The sequence below is a fragment of the Aquila chrysaetos genome, chromosome 20, assembly GCF_900496995.4.
Source record: "Aquila chrysaetos chrysaetos chromosome 20, bAquChr1.4, whole genome shotgun sequence".
In the NCBI taxonomy this organism is placed as follows: Eukaryota; Metazoa; Chordata; class Aves; order Accipitriformes; family Accipitridae; genus Aquila; species Aquila chrysaetos.
In genome coordinates, this window is record NC_044023.1 from 457,098 (window position 1) to 473,874 (window position 16,777).

The 16,777-nt window shown below is 43.0% G+C and overlaps 1 protein-coding gene across 16 annotated transcripts in view; it reads left to right on the top strand.

Moving 5' to 3' along the window:
• The window catches only part of CARD19 (caspase recruitment domain family member 19), an 82,102-nt gene that overhangs the window by 15,702 nt on the left and 49,623 nt on the right, over window positions 1-16,777 (top strand). For 10 of the 16 annotated variants that reach the window (XM_030043513.2, XM_030043514.2, XM_030043516.2 and 7 more), the window contains 3 exons: window positions 1,592-1,651; window positions 3,444-3,515; window positions 5,221-8,363. In XM_030043513.2, coding sequence (XP_029899373.1) covers window positions 1,592-1,651; window positions 3,444-3,515; window positions 5,221-5,333 — 245 coding nt within the window. In that variant the 3' untranslated portion in view covers window positions 5,334-8,363. Of the gene's footprint in view, window positions 1-1,591; window positions 1,652-3,443; window positions 3,516-5,220; window positions 8,364-16,777 lie in introns of those variants that run through there. The other 6 variants (XR_005930973.1, XR_005930972.1, XR_005930974.1 and 3 more) reach the window with 3 other exon arrangements.

Genomic DNA, 16,777 nt, shown 5'->3' on the forward strand with positions numbered 1-16,777 from the left:
AAATCCTTTCAAAGATTTCTTTCTCATTTTTAAAACAACTTTAAAATTAGTGCTAGAACAAAATTTCTTTGCCTCAAGTATAATATTGCAAGTGAAATGTTTAGTAATGTCTCAGAATTCCCACTAGAGGGTGGGTAAGGCACACGGCATGGGCAACTTCAGAGCTATTGAAGCCAAACAGGATCTTCCAAGTGACTCAGAAAATGTTTTTATTTCTCTCGATGCTGACATGGACTAGAAAGATAAAGGATCAGATCAGCCCCACACAGAGATAGCCTGACAAAAGTGCAGAGATTTCGCTGTGCTCTCCTGTGAAGTGTGAGGATTTCTTAGCTAGAGGATATAGAGAGGACATCCTTCAAAACAGGCAGGCTGTGTAAGGTTGCCATTGATACAGAGTGCACCATGGAGGCTTTGCAGCAATGCTTTCTGCTTCAGTGACTCTCAAGCTTTGCAGCAAAGTGCTTTAGATATTTCTGTTCTGCTTGAACGCTATGCCCTGTCACCCCACCGAGAGGGATGTATTTAGCATGGGAGACAGATATTCGCTGTCTAATGTTGGCTGACAGCAAGTCCCCTTTGCTGACTTGGTGAACAGGGCAGTTTTCCAAGGCATGTCACCTAGCTCCAGATTGTCACATAGAAGAAGGAAATCAGTTGAAACCAAACAGTCTCAAATTCTTCCCTATTGACAGCCAGATTTGGAGCGCTCGCTTTTTTCTGCTTTTGTTTTTTTTTAACCCTCTTGACCACAAAGAGGTTTGGCTAAAAAAAGTTGTTTTGCAGATTCGTGATGCATTAAAGGAAAGTAATTCCTCTGCCATTTATGGTGGCGGTGGTGGTGTTTGGTGTTGCACACACGTTCTGCAGACGTTATCTCCACATCTGTATGGCAAAGGCACCTCTAAAAGAGCTGCAGGTGTTTCTGCTCAAAGAAGCTTTATTGCTGCTAACTACTGAACACCTTGTCTTAAGGTCAACCTCTTTTTCTACTAGAATTTGCAGAAAGGTAGAGGCAAAAATTATTTGCACCAAATGTTAGCACGTAGTACCTACAGACTTTCAAAGAAGCTGTACATGTCTTTAGCTGAGAACGAATTTAGATAGTCTGCGCCAAGCATTTTGTTCCAAGTACTTCATCTGCCAGATACATTTATGCCCAGATATTTACTTAAGAACAGAAAGAATGTTGATGCCTATAAGAGGTGTTTTCAGATTAGCACATATATTAGCAAATAGTGTGTATTTTATTACAATGACAATTTCTGGCATTATGGAAGGATTAGCTCCTGCTTTCCTCACTTGGGAAACAAGTGTAATGTTACTTATGTGGTTAGTGCTTAACCAGATCAGAGGTGTTGCTGCAGCTGTTTCTAGTTGAATTCAAATGACTATGTGCCTATGTCTTTTGATCAACATATATCCAGATTTAACAATAGTGATGCTTTACGTTTGGAGGGGTTAATAGTTTATGTCAAAATTGGATATTTTTCTGAAATGTCTTGTTTTGCACAATTTTGCATGTGCTGATTGTGTTCATTTGTTTGCTTGAGCCGAGTACTAACTTTTCATGTGTTGCTTTTATTTCTAGAAACCACAGATTCCACAGAGATAGACACTGACAAGGAGAAATATATGCTAAATGACAGGGGTAAATAAATGCATACAGTGTCACCGGATGGAATGGCATTTCAGATTATGATGCAATTTATTTTATCATGTAATTTGCATTTCATGTAACAAATTGTTTTATGATGTCTTAACTGTCACAAGTTAAGTGGAATTAATGGAGGAAAACGTACTGGGCTGCTGTTGAGGAAACCAGTGCCAGGAAATTCAAGAGACTGTAGAGTTTAATCAATATTTACAATGGTATTTTTACTTACACTGTTATAGCTAAACTCTTCATTTCCTATGATTTCTTCAGTGCTTGAATAGTAAGGTCTATTCAGCTGCTGCTGCTGTCATTTTGCATAAGGCCATCAATAATTTTTTTTATATAACCTTCAAATTTTTTCATGTCTTTTTAAGCTTTCAATTTAAGTACAAATCATATGGAAACAAAGAGAAAAGAAGATGGTGTGCCTGTGCATTTATTCACTGAAAGATATTTTGAAAAGGAATTGAAGATCTGAAAGCAAGCTGAAGAATTTTCAAAATTTTTAATGAACTATTTTATCATTTAGGTTTAATTGATATTTTGTTGAGAAATTTGGATACAATTATGAGAGAATAAAAGCACCTTCTATGAACTGAGCCTTTTGCCAGCTTTCCCCTGAGAGAAAACTGAAACGAGAAGCAGAAACACAGTTTAACTCAATGTATTTTTTTGCCTGTGTTGGTGTTACTTTGAATATTGAACCAAATTGCTATTCAGGTTTTTCACATCGCTATTGCTGACTGCAGCATAACAGTACAGGAAGAACCGAGAAAGCACTTGGAAATAAGAAAATTAAATAATTTCTATTCTTACTCTGCTGATGAAAGAGCTGGCCTCAGACTGGAGATTGTCTGGCTGCTAGCCACCCTCGTTGGGAGATTACATCCGAAGGAGCAATCAAGTCCTTGCTCTTTTGCTGTTTCTCCAGTGTCCTTGTCCGCTTGGTCAGCTCTACTCATTTGTTGGTCTGCAGTTCGTTTGTCCTTAAATTGACAGGTGCAGTTTAATTGTAGCTATGTTCATAATGAAGTAGTAAATACAAATAGAATATTAGATAATAAACAAGCAGATGTAAATCTTTATGACGTTTTGTCTGTGGATAAGTATGAATTAGAAAGGTTTTATTGACCATCAATACTGAACATCAGCGTTAAACTGCATGTAATTCTAGGCAGGCACATGTTCCAGTGGGAGATTTGTTTTAGGGGTGTGTGTGTGTGTCTCTGCATTTCAGCTTCCAGCAGAATTGTAAACAGGAACAAGAATATTTGCTCTTGTCATGAAAGTGGAATTTGTGGAACATCTGTGGGGAAAAAACAAAACCCTAAAAATCTGCTTCCAAGGGACTGTAGTCTCACAATGTATTCTTACCCACAGGCAGTGCATTGGCCCAGTGGGGGCTCTTCATAGAGTAAAATGCTACACTGTGTGGTGAGGTCCCAGTAGTCTGGTTAGTATGTTGTTGTAGTGTTTAATGGGGTTTTTGCACAAAGTTTTAGAGTGAGAAAACATCTAAGGAAGCTTTCACTTAAATTTCATAGGATATAGCTAGCTGAACAGAGCAAACGGTGAATGGTGTCAAAGCAACTGTAGTAAAAATTAATTGCAGTATAGTAAATGTGCTTCATAGTACATTAGCTACAGAACATACATAATTGTGAATGTTAGCTTCATCTGAATACACTTAATTATGCATATTAATAGCAATTGGTGATTTATGAACTGAGCTAAACTTCCACTGCTCTGTTCTGTCTTAATGTGTTTCCTTTTTTGTTTTCTTTAGGTCCAGTGTTTTTCCTCGCTTGTTTTAGCGTTGCTGCAGGATTTGCATTATTTTGGTATTGCTGTAACTCAGGTAATCTACTTCGGTGTTTTTTCTCTTGGTTGCCTTACTTTAGCACAGGTTGGGAGAGCAGCGTGCCTCTTGACCTACCATGGCTTACTTAATAGAGCAGGTCAAGGTGTCATCATTCATTAATGAGGCTAGACTTCAAACTGCACTTCAGACATGCCAAGATATAAATAATGGATAGTTTGCCTACAGAGGATGCCACAAATAGGGGCTCTTTTTAAAGACAGTAGTCATGTGAGCTCCTGTTGCTATAGCAATGGTTCATGATTCCCAGCAGTCACGAGACAGACCCAAACCTTCTGGCTTCCACATCCCTTGGGAGCTGGTTGAAGCATGACCAGTGCCAGGGCCAGAGGACGCTAGCTCGATTTGCTGAGCCTGAGCAGCTACAACCATTGCCCCTGTTGCTGGCTCTGGGTATTAGCTGTCCCTGGAAGCCACCTGCTTCACAGCAGCCAGCAGAGCAGAGCTCCTGCTCCTCTTCACAGTCCTACCTTCCATTCACCCAACATTGCTGTGAGAGCGGCAGCTCTTAGCAAAAAGTGCATCGATGTGTCCACATGGATCAACTTCAGCAAAGCAGTGAGTCAGTGCTAGTGGGAGAGATCCAGGGAGAGAGAGTAGCTGATTCAGAGGTGTCACTTGCTCTCGAGTCTTCATACGGTACTGTGGGAAGTACTAGTCTTCACATGGTAGATGGGGAGCAGAATCCAAACTCCGTTTTGGTTTAGTGCCTTCTGCTCCTTATACCTGGGTCACAGCAGTTACTGTTGGACATTGTTCTTTACTATTTTTTTTACCCAGAGCTGTAGGCTACAGTAGCACCAGTTCATGGACATTTCAGGTGATGTGGGAGTCTGGGCTGTGTTACCCTTCATTCCCAGATGAGAGTCCCTCAGCTGGACTGTCCGTGGAGTCAGGGTTTAAGGCTAAAAGGGAACCATTAGACCTTCAAGGCTAACCTGTGTGTTTCCTTAGCTGCCGTCAGTTCCCTTCATCATATTCAGTCACCAGCATTCAATAGAAGCATTTTCAGAAAAGCATTCAGGGGCTGATACCAAAAAATCAGAGAATCCATCCCTTCCCTTGATCCATTAATTGTCCATAGCATTAGAAGTGTGTGTGTTATTCTCAGTTTGAACTGGTTTCAGCTCCAGCCTATCATTTTTATTAAGCTTTTCTCTACCAGATTGCAGAGCCCTTTAGCCCCTTGTTTCTGTGCCAGCTGACATTTCATATTTTCTCCCTGTGGAGGTCCTTGTGCCTCAAGTTGGCTCTCTGTCTTTATTTTTGCTAAAATTACCAACTAATCTCCCCAAGTCTTTTGTTCCAAGGCTCTTTTTTCCAGTTTTTGAGGCTCTTCCCTGTACCTATGCAGTATCTCAATGCCCCATGTGTAACAGGGCCACCAGACCAGGATGTGGTGTTCCAGGCTTGCACCATCCGGTGCTGTGCTCAGGTGTAAAGCTGCCCCCTTACCTAACTCAGTAATCTCCTCTTCCTGTGTCTGAACTTGCAGCAATGAATCCTAACAGATTCATTGTTATGCTGTCTTGGCAGATGATGTATACAATATTGAAGGAAATGGACTTTCTTCTAGAGTCGTCTTTTTATTGATTTTTATTTTTTGTAAATGCTGCTTACTAGCTAGAATGAAACTTAACTGTGTTCACTTTCTCTTTTTCCTCCCATCTTCATTCTATTTTAGATACCAAAGTCGTAGGAAGAGCCAGGAGAATCTTGGGCTTTTCTCCTATTATCATAGGAAGACACGTTAGAAATATTTGTATGTTGTATTTGGAAGACATATCAAGAAATTAAGGAAAAGCTGCCTCTTCACTTCTCTGTACAGTATACCTGCCAAGGGAAGACAACAGTGCGTGAATATTAATGTACTATACTCTCATACCAAAGATTTTATTAACTAGCTTCATCAATAATTGTGTTGCTTCAAGATGTATTCAGAATTTCAGCTATATATGTCCTTCCTTATGGGAATGGACCATTTATTTTTGTAAACGCTTATTTTAGAATATTTATCATTTGGATAAAAAATATTTTTAATACAAACTTTAAAATGATATCCTAAGTGATCATGGGTCTTAAGCCATGTTTGCATATGTGTTTTATACTGGAATGAAGGATCACAACTGTTTTAAGGAATGCTAGCCTGTCTTTTGTGATAATTAATTTAAGAAAAGCACTTAAAAAAACACATGTACTCAAAGCCTTACTAAGAAAAGGATCTCCATCTCAGGATCGTCTGTTTTGTCTAGAGCCTTTATACTTACTGCCTGAGCTCAGGTGGGCACTAGCATCTACGAAGTTTATCAGTGCCAGTTACCTTTGTGTATGCCAAGTACTTGCTGTGTTTTCTAATTCTCCTCTTCGTGCCTCATCCCAGCCTGCCTTGTTCATGTTCACACTCAGCTGTTGGGCACGGTTTGAATGCTTTGGAGCTGGTGCAGACTGGTTCTCAGCCCACGGAGGGTCCCAGGGACTAGAATGTCTGATGTGAAGCACTTCAAACTGCCGAGGTTTTTCAGATTTATTCAGCTTTTCCTTTTCCAGTGAAGTGTTTTGCCGTCTGTATATCTAAGAAACTGAAGTAATCCAAGATACTTTGCATGGACTTAAGTGCCATGACATGGGGCTTTTTTTATGGCCAAGAATACGTATACTTACTTGAAGAGCCTGAGGTTGTTCTTAATGTCATTTGATGATGTTATGTTTTTCTTCTGTGAGTTGAAACCTGAAAAACTTGCAGAAACCATTGTGAGACTAAAATTCTTGAGGGAGATGCAGGGAGTCAGGGCTGCAAGTGAAGCAGCTTGGGGTTTCTTAGCTTGCTCCTGCCTAGCTCAGTAAAAATGGCTTTCCTCTTCCAGATGGGAGGTGCAGTAGTTCTGAGAAATGACATTTTCAGTGGATAGTTCTTCAATTACCTGCTCAAGAGTGTAAGGAGCTTGGGGAGACCATGTCCCTCTACTTGGTGAGAAAGATACTTTGTGGCTCTTCATTCACTGACTGAATGAAGAGATTTCCAGATCAAATCAAATGTCACCTGAATAAAAGTTGCAGCTACATCACAAGTTACCATGCACTGGAGGATCCCATGTGAAATTTTCAGTCATTTGGAGTGGTTTTCTCGAAACAGACTGAAAATTGTCTTCCAGCTTTAAACTTTGTTCACTCTATAAAGATGTCATCATCTTCTCCAAAGCAAATCGTCTTGTAATAACTGTATTTCCTTCCAGGACAACACTCAACCTGATACAGTAGCAAACATATAGTGTAGAGAAGGAATTGGGTACAGGGCTAAATTTTAAAATAAAAGACCCAAAGAGTATTTGTGGGAAATGTCTTGAGAGATGAAAAAGGGCTCAGAGGACCCTGATTTTACTCTTCTGATAAAGCGTTTTTACCTATGGCATTGCAGTGTGGTTGGGACACGAGCCAACCCTTTGTAGAGGTAGCCACAATCTTCATTAGGTCAAATCTCAAGAACAGATGGTGCGTCTTCGTGGCCATCACTGGTGTGAGTGCAGCTCATCTTGAAACACCCAAGTGAAATCGGACGGGCTACAGGGGTAACACTACAGCCACACTGTAAGTCAGCACAAGCTATTTGGTTTAAGCACTTATTCTGACTCTGCCGAGCTCCAGGTTGCTGGGTTTACACTGCGAACGGTGCCTCCACCAGCCACATTAAAGCTGGCTTGGCTATTTTTACACAGCTGCAGCTGCTCCTTTGACTGTGGAGCTGGCGTTTCCCTAACAGCTCCCCCGGTGTAACTGTGCAGCACTCTACAGAAGAGTTTTCTGCATAGACAGGCAGACATACCCCAAGATCAGCAGTGGGCCGAGGGATATTATAAACACTTAATAGCCTGATTGCTGCAGTGTAAAACGTGGAATGAGAAAAATGCCATGCGAACAAAATAACACCCAGCAGAGCAGTTTATTTAGACTTCTTTTCCCCTGCCTCTACCCCACCAGCTCTTGCATCTCTTCGATCTAATCTCCATGGGGACTCTTATTAGGGAGAAAACGGTGACGGAGCTGAGCGCGTGTCCTACAGAATTGGCTAACCGCGAGGCTCTGCTGCCCTTGTTACACAACGATCTGCTGTTGCGCTGCCTTCCGTCTTGGGAAGTGCTTTAATTATATTCTGTTTTCTCTCTGCCTTGCCTTGTGTTTAAGGTGACAACAGGTTGGGTTTTTTTCTCCAGCAAACCAGCTGTAATTTACAACATTTGAAATGAAATGTTCCTTTCCCCGCTGCTGCTTACTTCCTATAGCAGCCCCTTTTTAAGGGACTGGAAAAAATGCCTCTGAAATCTAAAGGGGTTTTAAATCTTTGCCTTAAAGCCAACTTTGAAACCTCATTAGAGGAACAGTATTCCATTTTACACAAAAACCCATTTTTCAAAGTAATCGCAACAGTCACGTGTCATTTTAAAGCAGAAACAGAGGCCTTACTGCTGTTAGGCAGATTCTTTCTGTTTAGATTATCCACCATGTTACCCTTTGAATAACAGGTTGCAAATTGTTGTGAGCTGTTACTGAAACCTACAGAAATTACCAGTGCCTTATTTAATCTGAAGGTGAGAATCTGCTATGCTTACTGGTTCAAGGATGCCTTGCAGTGCCAGGAGGCCTCTCGGGTCAATCAGGCTGCTCCAGGAGCATGCTGGGTGTGCAGTAGGACATGGTCCTCTCAGTTCCTTGCTGAGAGCCTGACTGGCTTTCTTGAGCCTTGAAAACCATACAGAATAGGAAAGTTTACTAAAGGCTCTGGCTATATTTCTTCCCTTTCTGAGGTTGCTTGAGATGAGGATGCCTCTTGGGGCAGGGTGGGGGGGGAAATCCAGGATGAGCTATCCTCAGGGTTAGGGCTGGGAGGAGAGAGGAAAAATGAGTCTTGGTTTGCCCCAGTGTTGTTCGTTAAAGGACCTGACAGCAAAGAATAGAAAATCTGTTCCTTTATTAGTGTTAGTTATTAATTTAAAAAGTAAAGGAGAGGCTAGCTATAAAATTGGCATGTGCATAGGTTCGGAGACATTCTTTTTCTTGGAAGAGTTTTCTTTCAGGTGCAAATACTGAGGTTTACTACACTACTCTGCAAGCAGATGAAGTGATAATTCCATCATCAGTTCCTGGAGGAAGCCTGTATGTACCTGCATGGGAGTCAGGTCCTTCTAGTCCTTCTAGGCAAGCAGTGTTATTTACTTGGAAATAAATGAGGCAGGGTCTTGGATGAGCCTGTCTAGATGCAGAATTCCAACTTCCCTGTCAAGTCAAGAATAGCTTGGCATTTGCTGCTGAAACTGTACTGGTATTTAGGAATGTGCTTTACTTTATGTGCAGGGAAGTTGTCCTGGCTGTGTAAAATTCAGTTGGTGGTTACATGTGCAGGGGTTAGAGGCTATTCTTGTGAATGCCGTGGTTCTTGTGCTGCAGACAGTAAATGTATGGGAGCTAATAAAAAGCAGCCGTGTTTTCAACATACCCTCTCTCACCTTGTGCAACTCTCATTGAAGAAGTAAAATATTTGCCTTTCCCTGCAGCATAAGGCGCATTGTGCCTGTGGCGGCATTATGGGCTAAGGAGCCAAATGGCTGTTGGGTGGCTGATGGAGGGCTGAACGTGGTTCTCGGGAAAGAGAGGAGCAAGGAGAAGCCGTGGTCTCTGGAGGGTGGGAGTGTGCAGGTTATCGAGCAGTTGGCTCCCCTGCCAGCTTAGACTGTGCTCTGCAGTGAGTGCCTCGCACGCGGACTTGCTGCAGCTCCCACCAGGGACAGTCCCTCTTCGCTGCTGTGCGACTTGTGCATGAATCCCGAGGGGAGGGGAGGGGGGATGAGCTCCGCGCTATTCAGCCTGGAGGCCTCCTGATACCTAGCCAAAAATAATCTTCCTTCCCTGCTTTTTTTGTTATGAATAGGCTTTTTGATATAAAGTAAAGCTGAACTGCCCCTGATTGGCTTGGTGGTAATGTTGGGGCTATCTAGATTCAAGGACAAGAGTTAGCTGGTGGGATAGCCCCCTAAGCAGAGCGTGCAGGCGGCTGGCCCGAGCCATGTAAATAGTTAAGGCAGAGTGATGGGCCGCCGGCATGGCATGCAGAGAGTGCTGGAAGCAAAGTGACAGATCATACAATGAATTTGCACAATTCCATTTAAAGACAGACTGCTATTTAAAGTACTTCAGTGAATATGATGTGCCTGCAAGCCAGAGCTGGAATAAAGTGATGATTCATTCTGGGACATACTGGACTACTTCATAGCTGCTGGCTGGAGTTTTCAAAGCTGCCATGGCAAAGTTACTCTTTTTGTTTCTTTCACTTGTGATTTTTTTTTTTCTCATACTGTAATAAATTGGAAACATATTTGGTCAAAATGTGCAGTTGTGGATGCTTTTCACTGTTGTTCTGTATGCAGAAATGTTGTTCCAGAGAGATGCCATGCCGTGGCTGTGTAATCAGCGTTGCTGTTGCACTAACAAATACAAACAGTTTGCTGTACTTCACAGGTCCTGTTTTGTAATCATTTCTCCTAACGTACATCTTCTTGAATTCTGTAGAAATTAATGGAATTTTTTTTTTTTAACGGGGTGAAGCTGGCAATTAAATTGAAATAAAATCTGTACTGAGAAAAAAATGCCGCTGTTTTTCTTGTAGTTAATGCTTTGCACTTCTTTCCAGAAGCACCCCTTGACATGTTGTCCTCCTGTGGCTGCTGTCTGCTGACTGACTCCCTCCTGGTCTCTGCTCTGTGATAGTTAAATTTTTGTTTTGGGTATTTCTGGCAAGATTTTTAACGTTTTCATCTGGTTACAAAAAGTCTTTGCAGTTTTTCTGCTTAACTTGTTTAGTGATCTGAAGTTAACAGGACACATAGGTGCAAAGACTGGATGTCTTTTGGTTAAGCCTTGACTTTTTGTGTCATTTTGGTAGTCCAATGAATCATTGCTCATCAAGACTTGGGTGGAGGCCTAACTCTTGGTATAAAGTGACTTTGACACAAGATTGATTTTACAAGGCTACTTTGACCACCCAAAAAGGGACTTCAGGTAAGAAGAACACGCAGACGAATTTGTTACTGGCCTGTTCTTTTGGGTAAGCTTTGAAGGGGGATCTGCTGGCCCACGTGCTCCTGTGGGCAGTGTTAAAGGATCCTACCAAAGCAATGCTGTAGCAGGAGAAGCTTCAGGGGGAAGTTGCTGACCTGCAGCCTGGATTGCATCCCCTGCTGCAACACATTCTTTGGGGGCCAAGAGGAACCCCAGAGCCTCGGCACCTTCCCATAGCACGTGAAACGCTGTTAAACAGGAGCTGGGTTGTCAGTGCGAATGGAGGATGATCTCTTGTTGATCAGCAAGAGAGATCCTCTTCATCCTTTGCCCTCCCTTGGAGTGTCTCTGCCTGATGAGTTGAAAGGAGGGTATCTCCCCAAATTTCCTACTGCCTGGCATGCAGCTTTTCGGGGGAAGAGGGAGAGGAGCAGCTTTATTACCAGGAGGCCGCACTTGCATCTGTGCTGAGCAGGCATGTGGTGGCCTGACCCTCTGCCACTGCAGCAAAGGTCTTGTGCCTGGTGCCAGGAGAAGGGACCGGCGCAGAGCTTTTCTCCATGAACGTCACCAAGGCTCTGATGTGAGTGAAAAAACAGCTCAATTAAGCTACGAAACTGTAGGATTTGGGGGAGGGGGTAATTCTCATTATAGCTTCAACTCCTCCTCTTCATAGGGACATTATTAATGTCAAATGCAAAAGAAACCTGTGGCTGGAGATGAGACAGGTATGCAGCAGCATCGCTCTCTTTAATTCAGTGTAGCTGCTTCAGCATAAAAGAGCATTTCAGGTGAATCCTGACCTGCCCTTTCTATTTTGGAGCACAGACCACTATGCACTGCGGTTGCAAGGAAAAGCTGTCTGCCATGTTGTTGTTGATAAATCTTTAATAACGTTGTGCCTAGTAAAGCAAAAACCATTCAGACTTGGTCTGCGCTTCGTGAGCTGGTAACAGGGGACGTCAAGACGCCAGCAGCCGGAGCGCCACGGCATCTGAAGCCTCAATAGATAACCAGCAAGATGTGTCCTCGCAGTGCAACTTACATCAAGTCCTCTCTTTCCAGTAGCAAAATCTTTCACCACACTCAGGTGGGGTTTTTTTCCATTTTTTTTAAGCCCTGGGTTTAGCTACCCTGGGGGTTTCACAGGACCCAGCCCCGCAGCCCCTGTCCGGAGGATGCTCCGTGCCATCCGGCGGCTGTCTCACACTCACCAGTGCCAGCTCCAGCAATGGCCTCGGATGGTAGCGCTGCCTGGTCCCTGTGGCTGCCTCCCTGCTGAATGCCACAGCTCTGCATTAACAGAAGGGGAGAGATCTAAGATTATTTTCCACTGTCTGCACTGGCCTAATTAATTTTAAAATTTCCTAGCCGAGGTTGAAAATAGGATGCCTGTGCCTCTTAAATATTCCTGATCCATAATGGTTCTGGACAGCTGCATTACGTTTCTCACCTCTTTGTGGAGGAAAAAATAACACCCACTGAGGCTGAGATTTCCAAATCTACCCGGGGCTGAGAAGCACACTGGAAATCTTTTGAAGAGGTGTGTTACCGTGCTCCCACGGCTGCCCAGGGAGAGCTCAGCCCTCTGTCCCTCTCCCACCCTTCCCGTGTCCTGGGATGACCTTTCCACTTGCCTAAGTGTTTCATTTTCAATAAAGATTTGTTAACAGGGTTCCCAAGCACAAAATGGATTCTGGGTATTTTCAGAGAGGAAGAGGCAAAAAAATCTGCGCTCTCCATCCTACCAATTCCAGCGTGTCCTTGCTTTGAAGGACGACACATTTTTAAAATTCACAGGTATCAAAACCAAAAGGTTGCTCCTGAGCAGAGCTGGTGCTTCCTGCCCCTTTCTCCAGCCAGGCAAGCCGGCAGGAGGGCACGGAGCTGCCTGGCCTCTGCTACAGTGGGGTACAGTAACCCTGGCCCTGGGCTGGTGCTTGGGATGCTGGCACGGGGGAAACAAGGGGTGGCACAAGGGAGACAGGCGCCGTGCTGCAATAACCAGGAATGATCAGCAATAGCTCTACTCTCACACTTTTTCCTCTACACCAAGAGAGGAAAATCCAGAATTCATCATTACTTTCAAACGCAAAATTGAGCCCATTATGCACAGATGAGCACTGACCAGTCAGAAGCTGTGCTGGATGCTTCTAGATGTGTTTTAGACTCCAAAGGGTACCTTCATATGCTGTTGGTAGCTTTTGTTCTCTGCCCCACACCTTACACAAGCTGGCTGCATTCTGGTGGATTAAGGGTCCTGCAGAGGGGATGTTCTTGTCCCATTGCTGTGAGCATGGGGTCGGACCAGCTTCTGAATCTCTCACCTGGAGGGTTTATAAAGCAAGTACAGGAGCTTGTTCTCCCACATCATATCATACACCACTCCCTACCTGCTTTGCTTTAGTTTTATGCTGTTTTATGGTTGTGCGGGTAGAGCCTCCAGAGGTGAGAAGAGGCTCATCCTTCACTCTAAGATCTCGCATGTGCTTCTTGGAGGTGGCTCAAGTCACCCTGATTTATCACTGCTGCTTTTTGCTGCTCTGGAAGACCTCTACCCTACCAGGAGGCAGGAAGATAGTTTATGGTAGGTAGGAACGAAGTTCAAAGTCCAGGTATAACAGGTAAAATGATAGCAGAAAATAATAATTAATAATAATAATTTAGATGATAGCAGTTTTCTACGAGAGTTGCAAGGGCATCTTTCAGGGTATTCCCAGGCAGGGACCACTGTGGGGCACAGGTGAAACTTGTCTTGACTAGCACGGAGTTGTTAAGAAAACAAACAAGTAGGAAGGAAATTCCTCATTCAGAGCTGGATGAAATTCAGCCCTGGATGAGTCTAGGCTGGTCCTGACTCTGGAAACAGAAACGAGAAGACTCCTCATTCCATCACATCCTGCCTGTGCAAGTGAAGGGGACGTGCAAATTAAACAAAATAGTAACAGTTTAAAGATGCCAGCATCGCTATTTGATAACCGTGGTCCCTTTGAGATGTTGTGATGACACCTACCAGGGTGGCTGTGGGATGCAGGGCTTTCAAACCTGGGTTTTTATCAGCATGGAGAAAAAAGAGCTTTTACAGAGTGTGAAGGAGAATACTGACCAACACAGGCCCGTCGTGGCTTGCTCTCACACTGCTCCATTTAGTGCACTTCATACAGTTTGATTTTGTTTAGTCATGTTCCCAGAATTTGAATGTCCACGAGCAATGGAGAGGCCCGAGGGGAAATACAGTAATTTCTTTCCTGAACAATGCCTCTCCCTGGCATGCTTGATGAATCATATTTTCTGACACAGAAAAAAATTAATCCTGTTTCAGGGTAAAGACACATAGCTGTCCCCCTTCATAGCTTCCACAAGTCCAACACAAATGTGAAACATAAGGCCTTTCCAATGCTTTAAATTATTTTCATCCTCGATGCCAGGAAACTGGGGTAATGTTGGGTGGTGATGAAACTATTTATTCTCAAATATTTTTGGCACCAGTGAAAATGGTTGGCAATGTTTCAGGAGTCCTGGTGTGGCTCTTTGTACCACGGCACCAGATTTATCACTCACCCCCTAACTAATTAAAACCTGTACTGTAGAAAGGGGGTTGGGGCTACCTCTGAACTGGAAGATTGGTAAGCGGAGGAGGGGGAGTGGAAAGCATTGTGAAGGAGGCTGGAAGAAAAAGTAACCAGAGTTTTTGCTGTCTCCATTTCTGACAAAGCCCAACTTGCCTGATGAGCAGGCATTGGGAAATCTCTGTTCCCAGTTGGGGAACTGTGGCACCCTCCTTGGGAAGGCAGCTAGGTTATTAAATAGTTCTCATTAAATAATCCAGGGCGGGGGGGGAATAACCGTAAAAACAGTTCTTCACTTCAATAAACCATGGAGAAGAGGAAAGTGAGTTCAAAATAATTCATTTCATCCAATAACAGGGAAGGTAATTTTTTTTGTCACCACCTTTGGATAATAATTGGTTAGGTATTATTCTTGAAAAGATTGTTTTCTGTGTCTTCCACTATTTATCATAATGTATCCTGCAATGACAGGTAGGCAATACTTCCAATGTCACAGCCAAGGGCCATTAGAAAAGTGGGGCCGAGGCTGAGCGTTTTAATACAGAGTAAAGCATTCAATCAGTGTGAAAATGTGAAATTCCTCCTTGCAGAAGAAGAAGCCTTTAAACATCACATTTATTCATGTCAGTCTTTTTGCTTTGTATGTACCTAACATGGCCAGTGTTTGCTTCCCGACACAGCCAAGAGCCACCTGCTTACATTGTGAGTGTTCCACAGAATCATAGAATCATTTAGGTTGGAAAAGACCTTTAAGATCATCAAGTCCAACCATAAACCTAACACAGCCAAGTCCACCACTAAACGATGTCCCTAAGTGCCATGTCTACACATTTCTATTACCTCTGCCCATGCTCCTGCCCCCTCTGCTCTCCTGCTGCTGTTGAATGTGTTCAAATGTGAGGTTATGAATAAATGACTGTGGGGTTAAGGGTAAAACACTGGGTACAGCTGGCACATCACCCCTGCAGTGTTTGGACTTAACCCAGCCTCTGATGAAAAACCTCCTCTAAGAGCCTGCTGTGGCCATGCAGTTATTTATCTCTTCCTCAAATGCTTTCTCTCATTTATTTTAATTTATTTCTTGCTCTAGTAATGTCTTGGCTTAGCTTTTGACTCTGGTCCAGCCTTGATCACCTGCAACCATTAAAAGGCTGCAGCAAGACCCCCACATGACACCAGGGTGAATGGGCTCCTCTCCTGCTCCTTAAATATTTCAGCTGTAAAGCAGCAACCTCTCCTTTTTCCAGGGGAAAAAGACAGCCTGCTCCTCAGACATGTAGCTTTCTGAGATAAAGGCGGTGGGAATATGGGGCACGGCAAACTTTCTTCTCCTTTGCATGCTTCCAAGTGGGTAGTTAGCTCAAGCTGAGTAGTAGTCCTGAGACAGTTTGCTTACTTTTCAAGACTTTTGACCATGGTGCCTTGCGCTGCTGTATGTGAAAGCTGCTAAAATCAAAATGACATGCTGAAATGTTATTTCGTAAAGGAGAACGTCATCTCATTTCCCATCACTGTGGGAGGTTTCTTCCAAGATACATACTGTCCTCTAGGGTAGTTCCTTGGGGCAAAATCTGTGTCTGAACATACTGGTGGTGTGGTCTTTGCAATGCGTGAACTTCACTTTAAGGTCATTAAATTTGTGTATGTTTAAGTGATGTTAGCCATGTTCATTTCTACTAGGAAAAAAGTAATTTACAAAGAGCTACCATCTGGTGATATCTGGGGTACCAGTTGTTTCCTGACTTATTCTAAGGGAAATGTGGTATCTACACTATTCCTTTGCAGTATGCTTTCCTGGATATTGGTTTAATAGTGATAATACTGAATGTGTTGTCTGAAGTACTAAACAGGAGTGCTTCTGCTCTGCTAGATCATTTCCCTACAGACAGTGTAGCAAAACTGCTGGGAGTATTCAGGTCTTGGTTTATTATAATTTCTTAATGGAAGTGTAGGGTTTGTGGGGATGGCCATGCAAAGATGGGAGGCTCCATCTCCCACATTGGGATATTGTGCTTATATATATGACCTGCAAATCATTTCTTTAAAAGCAAAACACTGTCATTTAGCAGCAATGTGGCTTTTTCTTGTATGCAAACAACTAAGGAGATGGCAAGCCTGCTTCCTTTCGGTCTCAGTACTTCTGTATGCCTGATGCTGCCTCTAACCTTACGGCAGAACTGATGAACTATTTTTCTTTAAATGTGCAGGTTATCAAAGATATGAGTTCATACATATGAAAATATATCATCAGTTTTCTTCTAAGTGTTCCTACTGCCCTGCAGTAAGTAAACACACTTTCAGTAGAGCCAGTTCTGTGATTTGACAAAATTATATTGTAGAACAAGGACCAGCTTTTGACATCATTGGTTTTTTTTTTTTTTGGGGGGGGGGGGGTTGAAAACAAACTGTAAAACATTGCATAAATTGGTACCACATGTAGCATTTCCTGAACCAGATAAAACTTACAATGGCAACACCTTTGGTAAGCTAGAAAATAAGCAGAGCTTAGCATTTGGATTCTGTCACTCATTTCTGAGAACTCTTTTGTACATATTTGAATGATCGAGATTATCATGTTTCTTCTTCCTCTAATACCAAAAGAGCATCCAAGCTTTTAGGGTAACA